The sequence below is a fragment of the Vulpes lagopus genome, chromosome 1, assembly GCF_018345385.1.
Source record: "Vulpes lagopus strain Blue_001 chromosome 1, ASM1834538v1, whole genome shotgun sequence".
NCBI lineage: Eukaryota > Metazoa > Chordata > Mammalia > Carnivora > Canidae > Vulpes > Vulpes lagopus.
This window is the reverse complement of record NC_054824.1, coordinates 6,311,504-6,337,409: the sequence shown is the minus strand read 5'-3', so window position 1 is coordinate 6,337,409 and position 25,906 is coordinate 6,311,504. Positions and strand designations below refer to the sequence as shown.

The following is a 25,906-nucleotide window of genomic DNA, read 5'->3' as shown; positions in this document are numbered from 1 at the left end:
TTTATTTTTCAGGTGAGGGGTCCAAGCAGCATCACTTTGGAATTCTAATATTCTTTCTTTCCAGAAACACAGCCAGCTCTTAGTGACCCTGGCAAAATCGGGAAATGAGAGCAGTGACTCTGGTGGCAGATACCACTCCCATATCCCTTTGTACTCAGGGCTTTCTGGAGTTAATAGCTATTTCAGGTTATTTTGATGACAGTTGAGTTGATATTAATATTCTCAAAAGAAATAAAGTATTTATCTGTAGTGTAGCCTCAGGGTCAGGTTGACTCTGTAGCTGGGTAACCTTGGGTTAGTTACTTAACTTCTCCCCACCTCATTTTCCTTATGTGCGAATGTGAGCAATGGGACACATTTCCCAGAGTCATCGTGAAGGTTTAGTGAGAAGACTTTCATTTCTTTTAATGGAGGCATCACGTACTAACATAGGGAGTTTTGCCACACGAGTAAAAAGTTCTCACCTAGGAGGCTGGAGACTGGTGCATTCGGCTCAAAGACCTACAATGTCAAGTTCCCTCATAATGCTCTTCTCACAGCATCAGTTTAATATAGCCCATATTTTGTGCAACAGTGCTTCCCAAATACTATGGGGGTCACTGCCAGCCTGTGCTTAATTGTGTGGACAGGCAACTGGACAATTAGCAAGTGCTGATGTTACAGCTGTTACCAAACTCTGTGTCACTTCGGGGTGCTTAGAATATTAGGGATGTGTCAGAGTTTCTATTTCTCAGATTTGTTCTGGTAAGCGCATATTGTTGGAATAACCAGCTTGTTATTTGAGTTTCCTTCCCTATTAAAGAAGCACTGCTGATTTTCACTTTAAATGATTGCCTCTGAATTCTTGCTGATAAAAAAGTTGGAACTAATTATGTTTATTTGATGAGAGATGAGTGTAAATACCCATATTTAGCTATGGTGATACAATTGACTATGGGTAAATGTGGGTGATTTTTCCAAAATTTTGTTTCACCTTCAAGTATTAAAGCTATTAACACACAGCTTGGGAACAGCCAAAACTCAATTGTCTACTGCACAAATTAGCTAGTGTATTACACGTGTATATTAAACCACTTGCTTACCTTGAGTTATGTAACTGATAACAGGCAGGCGGTGTTGGAGCTTATTTGTGGCATCAAAAGAAGCTGCTGTTATGTCCCCATTTTCTTAAAAAAATAAAAAAAAGGAAACTGAGGTTGCAGAGAGAATGTGTCTTGACTGAGATAATTTAGCTTGTTAGATGATTCAGCAAGAATCAGCAGCAAGCCTGCCACTGAAAATAAAGTTTTATCGAAGTAGATAATATGGCTGTCTCAGTTGGTTTGGTCTCCTGTTTTTGTGGGTTCTTTGCTCCAGAATGTCACAATTCCAAAAATTAGTTTATGCTATCAACAGAAGATACTGCTCATAAATAGTACTTACAGATACTGTAACATAAATTTCAGTGTTTTTATTTTGGACTTTCCAGTGTCACCTACCTATACTGGTTATTTTGGTGACAGTTAATATTATAATTCTCAGATAAAATGAAAAATTTATTTTTTTAATCTGTATTTTTAAAAGATTTTATTTATTTATTTATGAGAGACACACAGAGAGAGAGGCAGAGACACAGGCAGAGGGAGAAGCAGGCTCCCTGCAAGGAGCCGGATGTGGGTGGGACTTGATCCCAGGACCCTGGGATCACGCCCCAAGCTGAAGGCAGATGCTCCACCACTGAGCCACCCAGGTGTCCCCAAAATGAACAATTTAGTCAGAGGCAGTTAACTGGGTGACAGCATGGACTTCAGGGTTGGGTGGGGCTGAGCTAGGATTTCTGCCAGTGTGTGACCTCAGACCTATTGAACTCTGGAAATCTTTTTTCCTCATTTGTAAAATGGAGATGACTATGTACATCTCACAGGGTCATTTTGAGGATTGAGAAAATGTGTGGGGACTACTTAGTACTGGGTCTGACACAGAATCAGCATAGTCCTCAAGCTGCCAGGCTTAGAGAGATGGCCTCTAGTTAAAATTGCTGTGACTATAGGCAAGTTACATAACTAAGTCTCAGTGGCCATTATCAGTAAAATAGAGATAATAATACTGTCTAACTTGTGCATTTTTCTGAGCATCAGATGGGTTTATATAAATGCTTAGCACATGGTAAATGCAATAGATGTCAGTACTGTGATTATTCTTTAAGGAGAAAATATTCCCTAGTTGTGACATTTATTCAAAATCTTACAGGATGACCATAAAATCTAGAAACTTAGATAATATTATTTTATCACTTATTATAATGTAATATCAATAAACACTTTACATATATTTGCTTGTGTTTCTAAACTTGATGACAGTCCTATGTTTTATACCGTGTTTACCAGTGATTTATTGTGATATATTTTTATTGAATGATAAGGGAAGGTGGAATAATTGTAGCTCTGACTAGAGTTTATCCAAAACAGGTCCTCTTGGGGTAGCTGCTTCTATTACTCAAAATCCCACATTTTTTTTTATCTGCCTTGAACCACTAAATGAAGCTTTCTTTGAATTAGGTTAATATGTCATATATCATCTAAGATGCTATTTATTGATTTAGTGTTTATCATGTCACCAAGATGTCTGGAGATATTAAGCATTAATTGCTTCATTGACTCAGAGTTGGGAAGTTTCTCGGCTCTCTTCATTGTCTGCTATGTCAGTTCGCTCTGTGTCTCCCCAGGAGAGGTCATCTGGCCTGTGCAGATTAGTCCTGGTTTGTCCTCTGGGTCATGTCTGGTTGAGGCAGTTTTTTTCCAACAGTCTACTTATGTACTTCTTCCTCATATCACTCTGAGATCTGCTGCTCTGTAACTCTACCTACTAATCTTAGTCTAGTCTACTGAGACCCAAAGAACACAATTTCCCTATCCACTTCATAGTCTTTTAAATATTTGAAGACAAGTTCACACCTTCTCTGAATCTCTTCTACTCCAGGTTAAACAGCCCCATTCTCTTCAGCTGTTCCTCACAGACTGTGGTTTCAAGTCTCTCTGGGATTAAGAATGCTTTCCTCTTAGGGCTTCCAGTCAATGTCAATGTTCTTTTTAAACTGTGCTACCCAGACCTGGGTTCAGTAATGGTCACAGTTTGATCTGATTTGTGCCAAATATTGTGGGACCATTGGAGCCATTATGCCTCTTGTCCTGGATACTCTGTGTTTATCATTAACTATAAAATTGCACTAGCTATTTTTAGCAGTGCCGTCACAATGTTGACTCTCCGAGGTTCCTGTCCATTAGAACTCCTGAGTGTTTTTAACATGTCCTGCCACCATGCCTTATCTATACCATTCTTGTATGCTTATTTGAGCATTCTGGGTCATGTTCATATATGCTTTGCCTGCTTCCCCAAAAGGGGGTTTAGATGTGTATTCTTTTTATTATTAACTATTACCTGTAGATTTACAGCTTCTTCAGATGTAACCAGCTGGCCATCTTGATCCCCATACAAATCCTTGATGAAAAATGTTGACTAGACTAAGATAGATGACAGAGGCCTATGGGACACCACCTGACAACTTCTTCTACCTTAACATTGTTTCATAATTTGTGGTTGGAATTATTTACATGGCTGGAACTTACTCTGCTGTCCTTACTTAACTATATTGTCCTCCTGCCCACATCTGTGTATCTTGTTCACAAGTATTGATTGTTTTGCTAAAGTCCATATGTTATTTCAGAGGGCTCCCAATTTAGGGGAATTAAAGAGTCTTTTTTTTAAGTCTCCCAAACCTTCCTATGTGAGTAAGCCAGTGGAGTTGAACCCTGTTAATACTAGGGACCGAAGGAGAGGAGAGCAGCTGACTGATTAGGCATTGTATGCAAAGGAAGAAGTGGCACTAGATCTCCGGCATCTTGCGTTGTCCTCTCAGAGGCTCTCATCCTCCATCCATCTTAGCTCATCTTCCCTGGGACAGGTATTTCTCATGGGCTTCTGTGCTTCTGAGACCCACCCACAGAAGCTGGACTTTTTAAAAAGTATTAAGTTGCTTTATCTTGCTTAGGGAAATAACAGCTTAATAATATTCAGAAAAAATATCTGTGCCTGTTTCAGGTTATGAAAAGATCATCTCTTAATTCTTTTTCTCCACATGGTACATTCTGAATTTAAACCCATTCTTTAGAAAGTTTACTTCTTTATGTTAGGTAAGTTAATTGTGAGCAACATTATTTAGGAAACTTCTTATATGGTAGCTGATACGTTCTTCGTTTTCCTCCTCTGCCAAGATTAAGTGATTACAAAATAGAATTTACACCTGTACACACATGGCATGCACACACACACATGCACACACATACCTTAAGCGATTAGTCTATGCTTTTTCATTCTTATGATCTGACAGTCTGATTCTCCTACGAGAAACGCAAATGAGATTAGACTGGTATATTTTGGTTGTGGATTCATAGAAGTCACTGGCCATCTTTTTAATACCCTACTTAATACTTGATTCGGCGATCTTGCAGGAAATGACATCGCACTCACCAGTGTATAGTTTGTGGAATCTATTACCCTCTCACTTTTGAGCATCAAGACTACCTTTGCCCATTTTTAGCAAGGACGCTTGAATGATTTAGAGGTGCTCTGCTGCTTTGTTCCATCTCTTGGACTGTACAAGCTTCTCTCTTCTCTTGTTTTTATCTTTCTAGCATGAAACTTCTCATGACTATTGAAGATAGAAATAGTGCTGGAATTAAGCAGCTCCCCTTTTTTCTGTCATTATTTTCAACGTGACATTTCTAACACGTAGAATAGTGTTTGACACACAGTGAGCGCTCAGTAAAGATTGAAAGACTGAATGAATTATTGACAAGCAGGAGGCATAACCCTTTTGTGTTCTTTTCATGTTCTAAAGCCTTCCTGTTCAAAAAGCAGCATGAGGGCCAGCCCCTCTGGCATCATGCAGGAGCTGACCATCAATGCAGAGTCTCAGGCCCCACCTACTGAATTAGAATCTGTTCTTCAACAGGATCTCCCAAGTGTTCATCTGTGCAGTGAATTTTGAGAAGCACTGTTCTAAAGCATAGCTTTGGTCTCAGGCAAAACTTGAAGAGCCTTTCCTGTTATCATCTCACTTTCCCCCTCACAGTTCATTAGGCATCATATTCCTTTTTTCTATCATCTTTGGTTATGTATTCTACTTGCCATCTTTAGGAGAGTTCTCTCTGTTGCCTGTTTCATTTAAATGCCCCTATTCATCATAATTGGGATTATTCAAGATTGTAATGTCAGTGTTTTATTTTTAGAAAGCCTTTATTTAAAATTCTCTTTTTAGCATTTTTGGTCATAGGCTTTTTTTCCTGAACCTTTTGAAAATCTATGTTTTTAATACATTTTGATATACCATTTCACATCATTCTCCTTCCTAGTGTTCATGAACTTTGATACAGCATTTTCATCCTAAAAGCCCAATTTATCAGAATTTGATTCAGAATTAAGTTCAATGTTCAGAGAAAGGGCAGTTCAGGATTTTTTTCAGATTCTCTGCTCACAGCAGATGAGTCTTCTGGCAGAAATCCAGATGATTGAAATTCCCTGCCTCCCTCTGGCCTCTGTAATCAAGTAGTGAATATTTACAGTTAAAGATTAACAGGGCCTCTACTATTTTCTAAGAGAATTTGTTCTTTAGGACTCTCCGTTCACTTAATGATTTTACTTAGCTGTTGTAATTCACTACATACACAGACTCATATACCCAGAGCAGAGTGGAAAAAGTAAATCTGGCTCTTATATAACCATGTGCAAGAGAGTCTTGGTTGTAGAACTTGGGTAAAGGTCCTGCTGCTTATTGGCTTACAGAGTAATGCAGGCACAATCACTGGGGAAAAGTAAACAGCAGCTCCTAGAGTCTGGCTTAGTATACCCAAATATTTTTTTGGCTAAAAGTAAGTAACATCAGAGCATCTTGACTCTCAGATGTGTTCACGGCATTTTCATAAATCTGTGATATAGTTGAAACAAGAAAGGTGTTGGAAAAGAAACAAACATGTTGAAGACCTCTTATGCCAAAACTTTACACACATGTTTTAAAAAGAAAAAAATTCACTTTGAAATAGAGGCAGCATCTTACTCTGTAAACCCTGTTTACTCAGTGAATTGTAGAAAACCAGCATTTATGTTTGGTCCCTCTTAACCTTTTCATTTATTTTTTTAATTTTATAGTTATACTCACTGGTGGACACCAGAGGTAATAAAACATTTACCGCTGCCATATGATGAAGGTAGGTACACTGTTTCTCTTTTAGTTTTTATAACAACATATTTTGGAATTATTCCTAAATGAACTCGAAGCATTAAATTCTTTGCTTATAATATTTCATTAAAAAGACGTGAATGACTACTCAGTTTTATGTTGCTGCTATACTAGGGGATTGTAACATCTTAGCTTTTTAAGGGTGGAGACTGTGTTATACTTCTTTTATCCAAGTAGGCCAGTACCTTATATTGTGTTTTATAGTTATTAGGTATGGCCCTTAAATGTCTAATAGATATACTATATTAGTTTACCATTTAAAATTAGTACTAATTACATTTCTAGATATTTGAGGGTAATGGGAAGGAAGTGAAGACCCATTCACAAGGAGAAATAAAAACTTTTCCTGTATCTAAACTGTGAAAAAAGACACAGATGTGTATATAAAAGTGCATTTTAGTCAGTAGGGTTAAAATTTAATTTCAGTAATTTGTCGAAAGACAAGAAAATTTTTATATTAAGTGAATGAACTTAAATGTACAATACATTCGAATGATATTTGCAAATTGAAATAATTGCTCAGTTCTAAGTAGAGTGTACTGCTGTTATTGATTCTCCTGACCTTAAACAAGCCAGTTTTCCCAGTTATGAAAAGGCACTAAGTAAGATTGACTGCCAATCTGGAACTTTCCACTTAAAGACTCCCATCTAGTCATGGTTAGGTATTCCAACTTTGGGTGGTAAAGGCCATAAACTAAGTTCTAAATAAATTATTAATTAATTTTTTAAAAGGATTTATAACCTTGAAATTCTGGGGAAAATCATAACTCATATGGCGAAGATTTGTTGTTCTAGGAGAAAGGAAAAAGATTTTAATGGTCTAATATTGGCCACAAACAGGATTTGAAACATAAAGGAAAATTTAGTGAAATAACTGCATGATTTTTATCTAGAAGGCAGAGGGTACATATTTAAGTGCAAAAAAGGAATTTAAAGAGTTGAGTAGTTTGATTTCTAAAATAACTGCCTGCTCGCACCCTGTCTTCAGGGGACCCTCCTGCGTCCTTGGAGCTTGTCACACTTGACTTTGCACTGTAGATTCTGTGCACACACCTCATCTCTCCCAAGTGTGTGAATGCTAGGAGCAGGAGCTGAACCTCGTTTGCCAGATGTAATCTAAAGACTTTACAAGTAACAGGCATATCTCTCTTAGTTATCTGTGCTGCAAACTTAAAGAAGTTGATAGTGAAGAAATTCCACAAATACGAAGAAGAGATTGACATCCACAACGAGTTCTTCCGACCGTACGAACTGAGTAGTTTTGATGATACCTTTTGCTTGGCTATGACAAGCTCAGCACGGTATGTTGTGAGTGTCCTGAGACTGAGGATTTAGGAACTTTAGTTTTCCTAGTCTATATAGACATATCTTGCTTTGACATAGTCCATTCCAAAAGTCCACTAGTGGTGATTGTACAGCCTCTGAAAACCACCGTGATGGGGAGCCCACTATAGGAAGCAGTCTCTTCTAGTGTTAGACAGCTGGAGTTCATTTCTTCCCTTTGGTAAGTTGAAACCTGACTCCCATTGATACTAGTTTGTTATTTGGAATAAACACACTTTTAAAAATTGGACATAGAAATCAAGAGCCAGCATAAATGAGTGGAAAAAAGTATAGTCTTTGGTACTAGAAAGGTAGGGATGTGAATCATAGATCAGCCACTGCCTACCTGTGTGACCTTGAGAAAATTATCTTACTTATCTGAGTCTGAGTTTCTTTTTTCACGTAGATAGGGGCATGTGTATCATACACATACAAGCCAAGTCACAGGTACATCGTAGCTATCATATTATAATTCTTATTAGGACTAGGACAAGTCTGGTTCCTTTTCTGTACGACAGCCCTCCAGATATTTGAGGAAGCAGTGTTAATTTTTTTTAGGGTAAATGTCCTTCATTCTGTCTTTTCATAATTCATGTGACATTGTTTCCAGACTCTTCATCTTAGTCCATCACTCTTTAATATACTTCATTTTTCAGAGTTTATTGGGATCTTTTAGAAAAGTGACGAAACTAGAATAAGAAAATTAGACCAAGCAAATCACTTTTTGATTATTACATTTTATACTGAAGTTTACATTTTTGTATTTTACATTTTCATCCAATGTGATACACGTATGCCTAAAATTAATGCGCATGTAGAAACACATTCTGTGGTTTTGCTTCCTAGACCACTCTATATTTTACTTTGGCTTCAGATGGAAAGTTTAGAATTTTTACTTGGTTGATTTTCAGTTAAACTTATTAAAAGTTTAGAAGTTGGGGATCCCTGGGTGGCTCAGCGGTTTAGCGCCTGCCTTCAGCCCAGGGCATGGTCCTGGAGTCCTGGGATCGAGTCCCACATCGGGCTCCCTGCATGAAACCTGCTTCTCCCTCTGCCTGTGTCTCTGCCTCTCTCTCTCTTTATGTCTTTCATAAATAAATAAATAGAATCTTAAAAAAAAAAAAAGTTTAGAAGTTGTAACCATAAGGTTATTATCATTTCCAGAATATGTCAACCCAGCAAAGGATAAATGATGTTATACATATATGAATATACAGTTAATTTTTGTATTTGCAGGAGTTATGTTCTAATAAGTTCCTGCAACAGCTGGATTAGAGAGTACTAAACCATTATTCTTTGGGGGAAATACAGGGTTAGGTTCCTGGCAAGCCTCTGGTCATATTTTTATCACCCAGTCAATACATAACCATGTTACGTGTGTTTCTGTTTAAAAATGCCTTATTTAATATATATTGTTGATTTACTAACATCAAACTCCTAGCAGTCAACACTATTTGTTAACATTGAACTGATAGCAAACAACAGTATAACTCATACCTGAACAAAGCTTCTCCTACACACATATTTTCTTTCTAATACACAACTTTCTTGGGCCTAAAAGCACTAGAGAGCTTCAACACTATGCTTGGGGTCATTTGAGACAACAAAGTTACCAACAAAAATCACAAAAAGGCAAAAAACATGGCAGTAAATAGTCCATGGAAAGGACACTTGTTTATAGTGTGAGAGCCGAAACAAGAAGCCAGAATGTTGCCTTGCTCTCTGTCAGCTAGAACATAGCGTTGTTGGGTTCCTCTAATTTTTCACCTTTCTGCACGTGCATGTTTGCAAGTGATTGTGAAAGCTCTGAGTGTTGGGTTTGGGGTTACAAATAAATGTTAGTAAACAAGCAAATTCTCAAATATGGATTCCCCAATAATAAGTATCAACTATATATGTTCAAAAAGAAAGAAAAACTAAACCACTTACACTTTTAAAATAGCATTTTCAAACTGCCAAATAGGCATTTTGGGTCAAATTCAATGTTACTTTCTTTTCCTTCAAAAAATGTAATGGGTCACACTGGGGGCAGTATCCTTTCCAGAGCCATAAGTCTCATCAGCATAAATCATGCGACTCTTCTCTTACCTTTTTGGCATCTATAAGGAGGAGTTCAGTCTGGTTACAGCAATAATCGGGAGGTAGGTCTTGCATAGTGTGGAAGTAGCTTCAGCTTATCTTAGTATGTGGTAAACTAAGAGTTTCTATTTAAAGTGTTCCAACAGTGTTTTAATGAATTAACCCCAGCTTAATGAGGTAGATGCTGATACTTCATTCTGCTGTGTTTTTGATCAGCCTCCCTGGGTGGTATAATGTAATAAAAACATTGTCTGTAAAACTGAGCAGCTTAGTGTTTGGCCATTAGTTTTATGAGTTTAGTTTTACCTGAAAAGTAATTGTGACATATAAACAAAGCATATACATCCTGGCAGTAATTTAGGTATAACTCTGTTCCAGTAGAGAAAATCTTAAGTTCAAAACCACTGGGTCTCATAATCATGAAGAAAATTCACAGTGAAGACTGAGAGCATTGAAGTTACCGGTGCCATTAGTTCATGGGATTTTATAGCCTTGATCACCTAAGCTCCCCTGAACATTTGGCTCAGAATAAGTAGCTCTGAGGGCTAAGAAGGCATGGTATAAGAATGTGAATTGAACAGAAGCCATTATCATCTGGATGAAAAGCGATTCATATGGACTTTCTTTTCCTCTTTCTTCAGTGACTTTATGCCTAAGACTGTTGGCATTGATCCAAGTCCATTTACAGTGCGGAAACCAGATGAAACCGGAAAATCAGTATTGGGGTAAGATTTGTAGATAGAATGAAATTTTAAAGACTCATGTAAAATAATATGACACTTGCAGTTAATTTTCACCAAAAAGAATAACTGCAAGTCACATAGTTTGGAGCACATTCCACGTATTGCATCTATACAGGTAGTTTATTCATAGCACTGAGATCACTAAACAATGCAACATTGAAAGAATTTATAGGAATTTCAGCAACATGATATATTTTGTTATTTTAAATTAGGAATATCACAGATGGCATAAGAATAGGTAGCAGATCTTATGTGTTATGTCCTAGAAATAACTTAGCATCCTCTGTTTCCCACAACATAAAATACTTACATAAAAATTTATAGTCATTTTATTTATTTTTTGTTGGCATCCAGAGGAACCATTAAAATAAATATGCTCAGGTAGAGAAACTAATAGATTTTCTGTGTATTACTGTAACATTGTTTGGGGGAAGACTATTATATCCAGTAATGTGAGGAAGAAGTCAAACCGTGTTTACATCTTCATGCTTAGAAACTAGAGTGAGATGTTATATGTTCTAGCATAAGGATCGGTTTCTGCCATTTACTTGAGTAATCCCAGTGATGAAACTTTTTTTCTAGACTCTGGCTGGAAACCCTGGCCAGGCTGTAGATAATTAATTGAGTCCTAACTGTATTTGTGAGCGTGTGTGAGATCCTGGTTGGATTCTAGCTACATGTGGTTTATACAATGGGATATGTATTACTATTTCCAGATACACCATTTCTATGCCTTAAATATATGGCTTTAAATAGCTGCATGTTAAGCCTTGAACTGAAAACTAAGGAATTTAAGAGATGTCCTCAGGAGTTCAGAATTCAAGAGGTTCCTGGAATAAATATGTACATGATCAACTACATTACTGAGTAGCACAGAAATGCCATTGACTTTAATTTTTACCTTGCAGAAAGTCAGAAATTAGCTTATTTTCTAAAATATTTAATACATGGTCAGACAGTTTTGCATTTTCCTTTCCTAGAACATTTCAGAATATTACAGTATTTAATATTATATTAAATAATATTATAATATTAAAATATTACAGTATTTAAGTCTTTTGTAGAGAGTAGTTTTTAAAGAGTGAAATATTAAACTTTTTTCATAAAAGCCAAAAATATTCTATAAAATATTATCTGAGTTTTAAAAAGCAATATTCTCACTACTCTGATATTTGGAACTAAAAGTAAGTACTTTTATAAGTCTGGGTTTTTGGAGTTTTTTAACCCCCATCTATTCCCTACTATTAGCAGGAATGTCTAGCAAATATGGTTATGTACTGGTAACAATAATTTTAAATTTTGGTTTATGTTTATCAGTAGCTCAATACTATGGTACAAGTCGTGAGCTAATGCTGTGATTGATCAAATCATAAAATGAAAGGAAATTTACATGGATTTGGCTATTGACTCTTCTTGAAACTTTTACAAATTATAGGTAGATAAGTTTACTAAAGTCACAAACACATAGTCTACAATTGTACCATAAATTTTGAAAATATTGATTTCAGTTACCAAAGGAAAGCACAGTAACCAGGTGGTAAGAAGACTTTTCTGCATTGGTTTACCCCTACTTACTGGTTTATTTTCTGAACTTACAACAGGACTTAAATTCATATAAAGTCAGTACATGTACATGGTAAAATGTTAAGATTTTCTCTTATTCATAACCTGAACCCAGAGACTAGTTTCTCACCGCCGTTTTCTTGTGCTTCACTAGGATTAAGATTTTGGACAGAGTCATACATAGTGACTGTCAATGGTTTGGTTTAAAGATGCTCTGTAGCAATGTTCATCTTTTTAAAGGAACAAGAGTAATAGAGAAGAAGCTGTATTACAGCGGAAAACAGCAGCCAGTGCCCCACCACCTCCCAGCGAGGAGGCCGTGTCCAGCAGCTCCGAGGATGACTCTGGGACTGACCGGGAAGAGGAGGGCTCTGTGTCTCAGCGTTCCACTCCAGTGAAGATGACGGACACGGGAGACAGTGCCAAAGTGACCGAGGTGTGCAGGATAGGTGTGACCTTGGGTCCAGCATGAGGCTTTGGAGAACGATCTCTAAAATTCTACTTTCTGTTAAAAGACTGGGAGTCAGAAAAGGTCACATTATCTCATGCACACTATTCTAATGTGTGGTATTTGAGGCACTATAGAGATGAATACTTTTTTTTTTTTAATTATTTATTTATTTATGATAGTCACACAGAGAGAGAGAGAGAGAGAGAGAGGCAGAGACATAGGCAGAGGGAGAAGCAGGCTCCATGCACCAGGTTCCTGACGTGGGATTCGATCCCGGGTCTCCAGGATCATGCCCCGGGCCAAAGGCAGGCGCTAAACCGCTGCACCACTCAGGGATCCCGAGATAAATACTTTTTTTTTAAATTGAAGTATGGGCGACAGACAATGTTGTATTAGTTTCAGGTGTACAGCATAGTGATCCCACAACTCTCTACATTATTTAGCGCTCACCATGATAAGTGTAGTCACACCTATGATCATACAGTGTTATTATAACATTATTGACTATATTCCCTCTGCTGTGATTTTCATCTCCATGACTTACTTATTTTATAACTAGAAGTTTGTACCCCTTAATTTCCTTTACCCATTATTCCCATGCTCTAACCCCCTCCTTTCTGTCAATCGCCACTTTGTTCTCTGTATTTATGAGTCTATTTCTGTTTGTTTTTTAGATTCCACATATAAGTGAAATCCTATGGTATTTGCCTTTCTCTGTCTGACTTATTTCATTTAGCATAATAACCTTCAGGTCTATCCGTGTTGTGAAAAATGTCAAGAATTTCGTTCTTTTTTATGGCCGAGTAATATTCCAGTGTGTGTGTGTGTGTGTGTGTGTGTGTGTGTGTGTGTGTACCACATCTTCGATATCCATTTATCTATTGATGGACACTTAGGTTGCTTCCATATCTTGGCTATTGTAAATAATGCTTCAATAAACATAGGGGTGTGTATATCTTTGAATTTGAATTGCTTTTGGTTTTTTTTAGGTAAATACTCAGTAGTGGAATTACTGTATCATGTGACATTTCTATTTTTAATTTTTTGAGGAACACAATTCTGTTTTCCACAGTGGTTGCACTAATTTATATTCTCAACAACAGGGCATGATGGTTCCCTTTTCTCCACACTCTTGCCAACACTTATATTTCTTGTCTTTTTGATAGTAGCCATTGTGACTGGTGTAAGGTGATATCTCATTGTGGTTTTGATATGCATTTCCCTGATGATGAGTGATGTAGAGCATCTTTTCATGTGTCTGTTAGCCACCTGGATGTCTTCTTTGGAAGAATGTCTATTCAGGTCCTCTGCCTATCTTTTTAATCAGAAAATTTGTTTTTTAGGTGTTGAGTGTAGATGTTCTTTATATATTTTGGATATTAATCCCTTATTGGATATATCATTTGCAAATCTCTTCTCCCATTTAGTAGATTGCTTTTTTTTTTTTTTTTTCTGATGGTTTCCTTTGCTGTGCAAAAGCTTTTTATTTTGGTGTAGTCCCAATAGTTTTTTTTTTTTTTTTTTTTTTTTTTTTTTGCTTTTGTTTCTCTTGCCTGAGGGGATCTATCCATAAATATATTGGTAAGGCTGACTGTCTATGTTTTCTTTTAGGAGTTTTATGCTTTCAGATCTCACATTTAGATCATTAAGAGATTAATACATTTAGCATAGACATTATTGAAATAGTTTCATTTTGAAATAAAATTAGTGTTTTTATTCCCACGTAGAACAATAAATTTCTCAGCACTTCAGAATTTTTTTTTAATTTTTTTTTTTTTTTTTTTTTTTTTATTTATTTATGATAGTCACAGAGAGAGAGAGAGAGAGAGAGAGAGGCAGAGGGAGAAGCAGGCTCCATGCACCGGGAGCCCGATGTGGGATTCGATCCCGGGTCTCCAGGATCGCGCCCTGAGCCAAAGGCAGGCGCCAAACCGCTGCGCCACCCAGGGATCCCGCACTTCAGAATTTTTAAGAGAACCCTGTCCACTTTTGAGCAGCATATCCACCTGAGGTCCATTTATTTCCTTCCTTAGCACACTGTTGGAATGGGGGGTTTGGACCTGGGCCTCATAATCTTTGTATAGCCTGAGTGGAAAATTCACCCTGTTCAATCTGATTTACCAATATTAAGGAACATAAAAGGGAAGTAAACTTCAAAATAACCAAATGTAGCTTTAGGGAAATTTAATTTCCAGAAATAGCCAAAAGTCACAGAAATAGTTATGGCAAGTAAAATGTGATAATGTAAGAACTGAATTCATTATTCCAGGAGTTGGCAAAGTATTGCCAATGGTCAAAATCCAGCCCACTGCCTGATTTGTTGGCCCTCTCCCATGCCTATTTGTTTATATATCAGTATGCCTGCTTTGGCACTATAACAGCAGTGTGGAGTAGCTGCAGCGGAGATGGTATAACCCAAAGAACCTAAAATATTCATTATCTGGCCCTTTGCAGAAAAAGTTTTCTAATTCCTATATTATACAAAGGGAACTGGTAGTTATTTAATAGCTTTTTACTCTAAAACAAAGTATTTTTAGTGGAAACAAAATCAGATTTAAAAAAAAACCATTAACTGAGTTTATTGAATAGATTGAAGAGATATTGTGATTGCTTTTGTGGAAAATTTCACAGGCTCATGTTCTTCATCTTTGGAAATAATTAATATGCTCGATGTCTAAAAATTCTTCCTGGCTCTTTATTTGTAACCCTAGAATGTGGTCCAGCCCATGAAAGAAGTATATGGAATTAACCTCTCAGATGGTCTCTCAGAAGAGGATTTCTCCATTTACTCAAGGTAAACTACTTTTATGTGGAAATTAAGAAAAAAAAATGCAAATGTATTATCACAATAACATACCTAGTATAACTTGAAAAAAATGAAAATAGTCAACAATATAGAAGGACATGAATTCCACTTGGAATACAGTGGTAGTATTTAGAAGGTCAAATTCTAAAATACTGGTTTCTATTTGGAGTTAAAGCCTGATACTCTCAGTCCCCTCAATGATAAAAATTTATGATGTATCCATGTATTCTCACTGCCCATACATAAGCTGCAAACTGAAGTACACATACATTTCTGTATTCTTGCATCCACAAAGTCTCAAGATCAGATAACATGTTACAAAATGAACCTGGGATATTGATGATTGAGGACCTTGCATTTGCATTAGCTGTGGAGTGCTGGTGGGAGTGGTGGAAGAAGGAAGTGGTGATATAAGGGTGTCAAGAGTCAGAATGTTCTAGACCATTATTAGACTAAGCTGAAAGAGGATCCACCAAAAGGTGTTCCCTGAGTATGTATACATAATTGTGTGTGTGTTTGTGTGCACATGTGTTTCTGAGAAGACTCACAGTTAATCAGATTTTCAAAAGAATCCCTCACCTGGAAATCTTCAAGAACCCACGATGACCACTGTAAACACTTCCTCAGCTTAATACATGCATTAAGAAGACCTAATTATTGCATGTGAATACCACTCCACTTCACTCACGTTTGGCTTACATAAACTCTGTGATATAAATGAGCATTGATCCTGCATTCTTTTTTAAGGAGAGTATTTCATGTGTTGAATCCATCAAACTGGATATTGACAGCTTTTTACTCCAAGTTAGTAAGATCTGCTATAATATGTAAGATATAAAAATGTATAGCATCTCCTAACTGCAGAGGCACTGGTATGACCCCACATTACTGCCTTAACAGAAGCCAGTTTAGTCACCCAAAATTCAGCCTGGACACACAGGTACACAGTCACTTATCCATCATAGCTGTCCCAGCAATATGGCTAAACTTCAGCATTTGAAGTGAGCCTTTGTAAGCCACATGGTCTGGAAGAATGAATTATCTGGGGTTAGTGACTGTCTAATACTACTTTGCTTGTTACAGGGAGCGAGGGGGTTTAGGCTGCTGTTAACTAAGCAAAAAGAAAGTGTCTCTTGCTTCAGGCATGACTTTCCTTTGGGGCCTTTTTAGCTCAGTCTGCCTCTGAGGCCCACTTTTAGTCATCCCTTCTCAGGGAGTGACATACAACCCTGTTTAGCCAGAGTATCACTGGGAAACAGTCTAAGAAGGATATGAGGATAGGTGCATGGGTAGGGAGTACTGCAGGGGAGGAAGGAATCCATGTTCTGGAGTTCTGTACTTGATATCCTAAAGAACAACACCTCCTCCTTTGATTTGTGTAACACTTTACAGTGTTTTATTTGTTCTTTAGACAACTGTGTAGTAGGCTGAAAGATATTATTATCCCTCTTTCTAGGCTAAGAGCACAGAAAGAGCCATTCAGTGACTTATTCAGGAGCCCTTCCCTGGGCTTCATGGGTATCTATGATTTTTGACCATGCAACCTCTTTATTCTCTTAATAATATTGGCTGCCCCTGCTTGTGAGGCAGACCTGGGGGGAAGGGAAGAAACAGAGGTCTAGTCATCTCTTCCCCTCTCTGTGAGTAGTCCTTTTCTGTGGGCAGATTGCCCCCTCTGGCAACAGGAGAGCCTCCCCTCTCCATCTGTCATGGGCATTGCTATGGCTGGGGGGTGTAGCTGTGCCAGGGGATGGCTATGGATGCTTAGGAACCGAATGGTACCCCTTCTGGCCCTAGCTGGGCCCCGGGGCTCTCCTGGTGCCTCCTCTGATCCAGAGAGCAGAGCTTTAAGGGCAGAGAGCCCATGTCATTCTGGCCTCCTCCCACTGCAGTCCTGCACCCAGTTGGCTAGTATCCAGCAAAGATTGTGGGTGTAAAGACAGTGCCCTGGCCTGGCAGGCCTGTTGCAGCTCCCACGTGGGCAACCACAGAATTATGACAGGAGGAGAGATGCTCTAGAACTGGCGACTGTAACTTGTCTTCTAACTTCCTGTTCTCTTGCCTGTTTTTCCTACATTTGACCTCAACCACCTTCAAACTGCTGAAGATCTCTCAGTTTTGTAGTTTTGTTCTAATTGCATAGCCCTAGGCTCTATACCTTCCTCTGCCTTTAGCATTTCTGATATCTTTGGTTTGCAGTCTCAGCCAGACCCAGAGATGTTCTGCTTACCAACTCAGAGCCTCAGACCTATGGCAAATCTTCCTTTAAAAATAAAAAATTCTGGGATCCCTGGGTGGCGCAGTGGTTTGGCGCCTGCCTTTGGCCCGGGGCGCGATCCTGGAGACCCGGGATCGAATCCCACATCGGGCTCCCGGTGCATGGGGCCTGCTTCTCCCTCTGCCTACGTCCCTGCCTCTCTCTCTCTCTCTCTGTGACTATCATAAATAAAAAAAATAAAAATAAAAATAAAAATAAAATTAAAAAAATAAAAAAATAAAAAATTCTGACAGTGATTATACACATGATTTAGGAAGTTGAAAGTTCTGTACTAGTAACAGGTGTCATGTGACACTTTTCCCCCAAAATGGATCAAAAATGTTTATTTGCTGAAGATCAAAATTGAAAAAATGTAAGTTATTTGGAAGTTTTCCAATAGAGCCCTAACCACTTAGTAATTGGTAGTTTCTGCAGCAATTTTTTTGATCTTTTAAAAAAAAAGCTAATAAAAAATAAATGATACAAGTATCTATATCATCAAAAGAAAATATTCGAATTTGTAGAAAAGTAGAAGGGGGATCAGCCCTTTAAACATGCCCCATAACCTCCCAGGGGCACATTAGAACACAATTACAAGCCCTGTCCCTGAGGGGAATACGGATGCCTGTAGCACAGACCACACTAGGACAAGTATGCACTTGAGGAATAGCTGGTGGTCCTTGGCCCATGAGCCCATTGGCCCATTGCTAAGTATCCTCCTGTCCTGTGGAGCTGGCTGGGGCAATTCCCTGATTCCCTGTGACCCTCAGCTTCAAGCATGGCTTAGTGTTGTTCCAGGCTTCTCTAGGGAGGGGTGGCGTGGCAGTGGGGCTCCACAGGCACCCTCCTTCCCCCTCCTTCACAGTTGAAAGTACTGGAGTGGCTAGAGTACACTTGGGGATTCTCGTGGTCCTAAGGAAACAGAGTCCATGTGCTGGGTTTTCAGCAGTGTCCCTGCTTTGGGAGATGGATCCCTGGCCTGATCCTGTTCTTTCTTTGTCATTTGTCTCACTGCAAATGCCTCCCCTCATGCTCACCACTTCCTGCTGCAGGTAAGGCTTAGATAACTGAGGCTCTGAAAGTTCATCTCCTTGGCTTCAGGAACACTGTGGTTCAAGTTCTCCATCGCGTTTAAGTAAACGGAGACACAGGATTCCCCCTCCTTCCTTTGTAACAAACCCACTGTAAAATCAGGCCCCCTTTTGTGTTGCATACGGCACTCTCGTGTGCTTTTCTGAAATAAGCAGACTATTGTCCTGTGGAAGCTCATACCATCTCTGTGTAATCTACTGAATTTATTGCAAGTAGCCCCTTCTTTAGTTCACTTGTTATCCATTGTAACTTGTAGATTTGTTCAGCTGGGTCAAAGTCAACATAAACAAGACAGGAGCAGCCAGCAGCTCTGTTCCAGGTGCCCAGATGGTGTTATAAAACTGTAAGTATTAGATTAGACCTTTAAAAGATCTTTGTATTCATGTCATTTGTTATACTTTTTTTTTTCAAACTCTTTAAGAAAATGATTCAGTTTGTCACCATATTAGTATAAGCCCTAAAGAATCTCCAAGAAAAGCTGGGTAGCTGTGGGGATGGGGAAGAGACCAGCAGCTTTGACTTGAAGTGTACCCTGTAGAGGTGGGATTGGAGTTGGTGGCAGATTCTCTCCATAAACTCGGCTCTCCCGTGGGTAGAAGTGGGAGTGACAAAATAGTTCTGACCCTGAAGATAGGCTCCTCCAGTTCAATACAAGACCCTTGAGGGCAGTGATGAGTTTATCTCTTCTAGCTGTATATCCCCACTGGTTCTAATGGCGTGCTGTAAGTTAAACAGGTGTTTTAGTAAATTTTTAAACAGAATCAGGTTCATATCCTAGATCATAGCCTACTATTTCTTTTTCTTTTTTTACCTTGATTAAGTAACTTAAGTGTTTATGGCTCAGTTTCCTCATCTGCAAAATGGGATGGTAGTAGCACCTACTTTGTAGGAAGGTAGTAGGCTTAAATGCAGTAATGCATTCAAAGTACTGAGAACAGTATCTGGAAAAAGTTCTGAGTAAGTTGTGACCAGTACCACCACCACCATCATCATCATCATCTTCATATTCATCTTCATCATTATTCTCTGCTTGTTGGGACCAAACAAAGCAAAGGTTGTGACCAGAAGCGGCTCCTGATGCCGTATACTCAGTTGAGTTTCTCCTAGAAAATGGATCCCTGTGGTTATTAAATGAGGTAGTATATATGTGAGGTGTCTAGATCAGCATCTGGCATATAGTTGACATTTAGCAAATGTTCTCTTCCCTTAGAGCAACTTTATCAGTTCATTTAATAACTTTTTGATGGATCCTGACTGCCTGACTTCTCTGTGTACTATATCCGTTTGCTCCTGATTGGTAGTTAAGATGCTGTTGTATTAATGCAGGCAAAGACTGGAGTCTTGGAGAGTAGTGGCTGGGAGGAATTAGGAAATGGAATAGATTTGGGGAATGTTTAGGAGGTGAGATGGATACTGACTCATCCTGGAGGGAGAGAAAGAAGGCCGTATCAAGAATAACCCTTAAATTTTTTGGTTTGTGTAACAGGTTTGATTGATTGATTGATGCATTTATTCTTGTAGCAGATAGGTATTGAGGACACCTGTGTTAGGACAAGTCAAAGCTTTCATTTACTGAGGTAAGGCATGCCAAAGGACGATCCAGTTTGGATTTACAATAGCATCCAGGTAGCCATGTGTAGAGGCAATTGGGTCAGGTGTTCTGGAACTTCTGGGATTATGCTAGGGATGGTCATTTCCTTCCGGGGGTGTACATGTCTATAGATGATAATTAAAGCCACTGGCTAGGATGAGACCACCTAGGAAAAGAGAATAGAGTGAGAAAGCTCTTCAACTGAGTCTTGAGGGGATCTGAATCTAGCAGCTGATACAAAGAGAAACCTCCCAGGGAGGCAGAGATAGCTAATCATTAGAGAGGGGGAAGGAATGGGATAGAGGTTTATCACAGCCTCCAGAAGGGGTACTTATTCCTCCCTTCTCTCCCTGTCACTATTTTTTTCTTTTTCTCCTCTTTTTAAAAAATATATAAACTCCTATTACTTTAGAGACCATTTTTCCTTTCTTAAGTCTCATTAGCAAATGGAAGTTTGGGCTCCCAAATGAATTAAAATAAATGTGACCAGAAAAGGAAAGGAAAGTATTTAAATGTGTTAGTTTAAAAAAAAAAAAAACTCTCTTAATTAACTAAATTGCATTATACACATTGATTATTCCATTAAAATAGTATGGCACAATTTGGGAAAAAAAGTGAATATAGCATACAAAATAAAAGTATTTTGTATTTTCCTCAATATTACACCACTTTGATCCATAATTGGCCTTGCAGTAATTACCTTTAAATTCTTTTCTTAAAGTATTTAATATTTGCTTTTCTGGGTCCTAACCCATATGGAAACCTTATGGGTCTAAAATTTTTTTTAATCTTTGCACTTAATTAGTAAAGAATCTAACATGAGTGTCTTTTTGCACAGCATCTTAAACAGGATATCAGAAAGCCTGATAGGTTCAGCATTGTGTCATCATGGCAACTGTCCAAGAGTGTTGTTCTAGTTGTTTTGGGTGTTTGTGTCTTTGTGTGTGTTCATGGGAGCCTGCTTTAACTTGAAATTCTCTAACTAGTTTCTTAAAATGTCAGCTATTCATTTTTAGATTTTGAAAGCTATGCCAAGATCAAGAGCAATTAGATTTGTATGAAATTATTGAAATTCTCATCTTGTTATGTTTTAGATTCTAATATATTTTAAAAACAGTAGTAAGTTTAAGTTTATATACATACATGTCCACTCATTGTCACATAATTTGCAGTCTTACCATTTTTTCTTGAAATCCTGAGGCAAACCAATATTCCTTTTCTAAATGTGAGGTAAATACAACACCAAATATAAAAAGTATTGACCATAAACAACTGACAAGGACCCAGTGTAGCTGGGGCCCCTGAAAGGGAGGTGCTGAAACATGGGTGGGGTAGCTGGACACTTTGCACCCAAGGTTCTGGGTACATTTCTTAGAAGTGGATGTTAAATCCAAACAGGTCAATGTCTACACTGTTAGCCCAAATACTCTGTATTTGTAGCTGTATTTTGTTTGAATGTGACCCTGCCCTTTGACTCATACCACTCCTTGAGTGTATGGATGGTGACTAGAGAGAGATGACATCAGCCAACATTTACTGACACTCACTTAATACTTTAACCTGAATTAACTCAATTCTCATAATAACCCTATGATCTTTCTATGATCTTCATTGTATAGATGGGGAAACTGAAACAGAGAAGTTGTGAAACTTGCTCAAGTTCAAACAGCTAGCAAGTGGAAGAACCAGGATTCAAACTCAGATAGGCTGGCTCCCCATAACTAAGCTATAAATGCCTAAGGTTACCAGCTGCTTTTATAACGACAGTGGTAGAAATACTGAGTAATTAGTGTGAACAGCCCTCACTTTCCTTTGATCCTCTGACCTCATCTGGATTTGTAGACATCTCTGCATGCAGGCATAATGTTTCTGCTTTGCTAATATTGAATTTGTTTTCATATTTAAATATAATATTTAAAATTATTCTTTTTCCAATACCCAGCATATTGTCCCCAATGTAGACATACCTCGTGGGCAAGGATACTTTGCTTGACTCATAGGATGGTATAGAGGCCATTTACCCATTGTCAGAACAGCACTGCTGCTCTTTACGATTATTATCCTACTAAGGATAAGTTCCTAGAGGGCAGCCCATACAAAGAATAATATGTTAAATTGAGTTCAGGAAATATATGCTGAAATGTTCTGAATCTTGTCCCTACCCCATCCCTCCCATTACTCTCAGAGTCTGTATGAGGCCCGCTGAGCATCCCTGTGTAGAAGCCCACCTCACCAGCATCTCCCTAGTTTTCAGCCACCCTCCCAATGTCTCCTTTCTCTCCCTATCCTTGAACATTTTTTAGTTTTCCCCCCTATTCTGTTTCCTGCTTATAAATCCTCTGCCCTCCCCTACTTTGTTCCCTTCTGGTAGAAGAAAAAACTAAGCACACCAAATTTTTAGCTTTTTTTTCTTCTTCTTTATTCTATTTACACTTGCACCTGTGACCAAATGCAGAGTGAAGAGGACCCGAGTGGAAGGACTGGCTGTGCCAGGGCAAGTGGGTTGTTGCGTGGCTCACCAGTGATTCACTGTATTCATGCAAGACCGACCTGTTTCCATTTTACACTCCTACCAGTTCTCTGGGAGTTTTTAACTAAGCAACAAATGCCAATCAGTGTAGGTTAAAAAGAGCATGAACACACATATTATTAGTACCTTCTATTCTGTGGCTCACCTATTCCAGGAATATGTCTCACTGGTGTAAAAACTACCTGTAAGAAATAGTTCAAAATATAATACGTAGAGTTTGGATGTAATACTAACTTAGGGTTCTTCCAACACAGGATGAACCAAAATAAGGTAAATTTGTATGTTTACTCTTTCAGGACCATCAGGTTGAATTTATTCCCCAAGTCCATCTCATAGTAAGAAGCATTTACTGACTTTATGGTGAATGCCCCTGGGTAAGGGTTTCTGTTAGGGGACGCGCTTCACAAATCACAGGGTGCTTTTACACAGAGTTAGCGCACCTTTTCACACTGATGAGATGAGCACAGCACAGTGGCCGTGATTCACCCCACTTTGTTTTCTTTTCATGAATAGTTTTCAGTGATGTATTCCCTATATACGAGGAGTCACGCTCTGGGGTCCCCCGCACTGATTTCATCTGGCCCTCTATAGACAATGCTCTGGTCTCTGTGGCGGGTGCAATATTTCCACTTTCACGGATAACACTTGTTATCTTTCCTAAACACCCTGAGTACAGTCTTTAAAGATTTAAGGATTTAGAGCATTTGGGAGGCAGTGATCAGTGAATCAGTGATGAAGCAGCTAATTCCCTCCACAGGCAGGAGATGACAGTTGACAAGGAAACTAGTCTGTGACCTCTTGCTCACTCCAGAAGTGGCCATGACTGCCTCTGTTCCCCTTTCATTCCTGTCTTTACTTTTCTGTCTTCTTCTTTACTCTCTTTGGCTTTTCCTTTTTATCTTTTCTATTCCTACATGATCCCTGTCTGTCCACCTTCTGCCCTTCTTTTATTTTTACCTTCCTCTCTCTCTGTCCATCTCCTCTCCCTCACCATCCTCTCTCTGTCCTTCCAGGATAGTTTTAACTGTTTTTTTCAGATACAGTAATCTCTCCAAAACACAAGTTTCCTTCAGGGTTTTTTTTTTTTTTTTAGATTTTATTTATTTATTTGAGAAAGAGAGAGCACAAGCAGGGGGTGGAGAAGGGAAAGAGGGGAAGGGAGAAGCAGATTCCCTGCTGAGCAGGGAGCCCCACGTGGGCTCAGTCCTGGGACCTCAAGATCATGACCTCAGCTGAAGGCAGATGCTTAACTGACTGAGCCACCCAGGCACCCCTCTTTTGTGTATTTTAGAATAGTGCTTTTTAAACTGTAATTCTTAAAAAAAAAAAAAAGAAAGAAAGAAAGAAAGAAAAAAAATAAACTGTAATTCTTGACTCATTCGTGGGCCATGAAATTGATCGAGTAGGCCTCCACACAATGAAATAAAATGAAACTGAACTGAATCCAAGAGAGAATTCTAGTGCATGGCACAAAGTATAGTTGTCTCGTTAAGTGGAATTTTATTTCTCTGCATAAATACAGCTATATATTGGTTTGCTGTGCAAAGTGCATTTCTTATTTTCAATAATAGTCACAGATTGGATTTATATGAATGCACCATTTCTGGAACCACGTGAATTAAAAAACTTAGTTCAGTTCCCAGCATGTAGGCATTTAATAAATGTTGATTGAATCAATGTGTGTGTGTGTGTGTGTGTGTGTGTGTGTGTGTGTGTGTGAGAGAGAGAGAGAGAGAGAGATTTCTCTCAGGAATAATTAGAAACAGAGAAGAGAAGTCAGGAAGAAGAGGAATCAGTAAGGGAGGAGAGTATTCTGTGGTCTGTCCATAGTGGGTAAAATAATTGCAGGCCTTGAAAAATATACTCTCGTTATGTAAAATAAATCAAGAAGTAGGAGGGGCCCATTAGGGGAGGAGGTAGCAGGAAGCGGGAGCTGAAAGTCAGAATGAAAGTGCCATCAGATACATAAAGTGAATGTCTCTTGATTTGAATATTATCTACAATAGCATCTGCATACTATGTTAAGATAAACTTAATAGAACAAGGGGAGTTTGGTGAAACTCTTAGGGAGGGTATCCTGAAAGATTTCTAGCATATAAGGAATAATAAATGTAAATTTAATTGTAGATACTTTTGTTGTTAATTTAAGGTATCAAACTGTCTTTATTGTATATTTTTAAATTATATGTATTGCCAGTTTTATTTTGGTAACTCCCATTTACGGGTGCTTTCTCAGGTTCACATGAGGTCCTAAATACCCCCTTAATATGGATTTTGTTGTTGTTGTTTTCAGAAACATAGCTCTTCTGTAAGGTAAGGTATACTTATCTTACACATAAGACATTAAAGGCATTAAATGGCAGATATTTAGTGTATGCTCATTATGTGCCAGGTTAGGTGTTCCAAGTGCATAGTTGAATGGTATATAGTCCCTGCCTCTAAGGGTTTACATTGACCTATGTGGGCTCAGTGTTCCTAGGTGGTAGGGAAGTGCTATGAAGATGTTAGCAGAGGAGGCTTTGGGGGTGTAGAGAAGAACCTAAATCCTTCAGAGATTCCCAGGCAGGCTTTATTCTCAGGCTAAATTTTAAGAGAAAGATGGGAGTTATTTGGTTGAAGAAGACTAAGAGGGCTCTGGGCAGAGGTTCAAGACCATGCACCACTTTTGGAGATCCATACGTAATTAATTCTATGTCTAATGCAAGGGGATTGTCAATGAGAGACACAGGCAGGTAGGAACAAGATCAAGCAGAGATGGTGTGGGAGAGTGTGACCCTTACCCTATAAGCCTATTTTAATCAGGGGAGTGATAGGCTTATATTTGCATTTTAGAAAGGTCGCTCTGGAAATAGCGTGGAGAATGGATTGGAGGCCGGGAGATAAATGACATATCAGTCGGAAACATCAGGACAAGAATCAGATGCAGTCTGCTATTGGCAGTTAAAATAAAGAAAGGATTATTTTGCAAAGGTGGAATCTATACGGCTTGGTAAAACTCGGTGCAGTGGATTGGGTGTGAGGAACATGTGAGGGGCTGTTTTCTAATTTTGTTGACTAAATCTAGGTCACTGGGATTGGGGATAGATGACAGACTTAAGTTTGGAGGCTAAAGTGTTTCATATATGACAGTAATAGCACATACAAGATGATTTGGTGCTCAAGAAGTTCTAGATTACAGAGAGTAGATAAGTTTAAGT

The 25,906-nt window shown here is 38.5% G+C and overlaps 1 protein-coding gene across 1 annotated transcript in view; it reads left to right on the top strand.

Moving 5' to 3' along the window:
- FIG4 (FIG4 phosphoinositide 5-phosphatase) overlaps positions 1-25,906 on the top strand; it is a 123,965-nt gene that overhangs the window by 67,821 nt on the left and 30,238 nt on the right. Inside the window, exons 17-22 of the mRNA XM_041769989.1 lie at positions 6,184-6,242; positions 7,428-7,575; positions 10,318-10,401; positions 12,223-12,418; positions 15,145-15,227; positions 18,845-18,931. Coding sequence (XP_041625923.1) covers positions 6,184-6,242; positions 7,428-7,575; positions 10,318-10,401; positions 12,223-12,418; positions 15,145-15,227; positions 18,845-18,931 — 657 coding nt within the window. The remainder of the gene's footprint in view (positions 1-6,183; positions 6,243-7,427; positions 7,576-10,317; positions 10,402-12,222; positions 12,419-15,144; positions 15,228-18,844; positions 18,932-25,906) is intronic.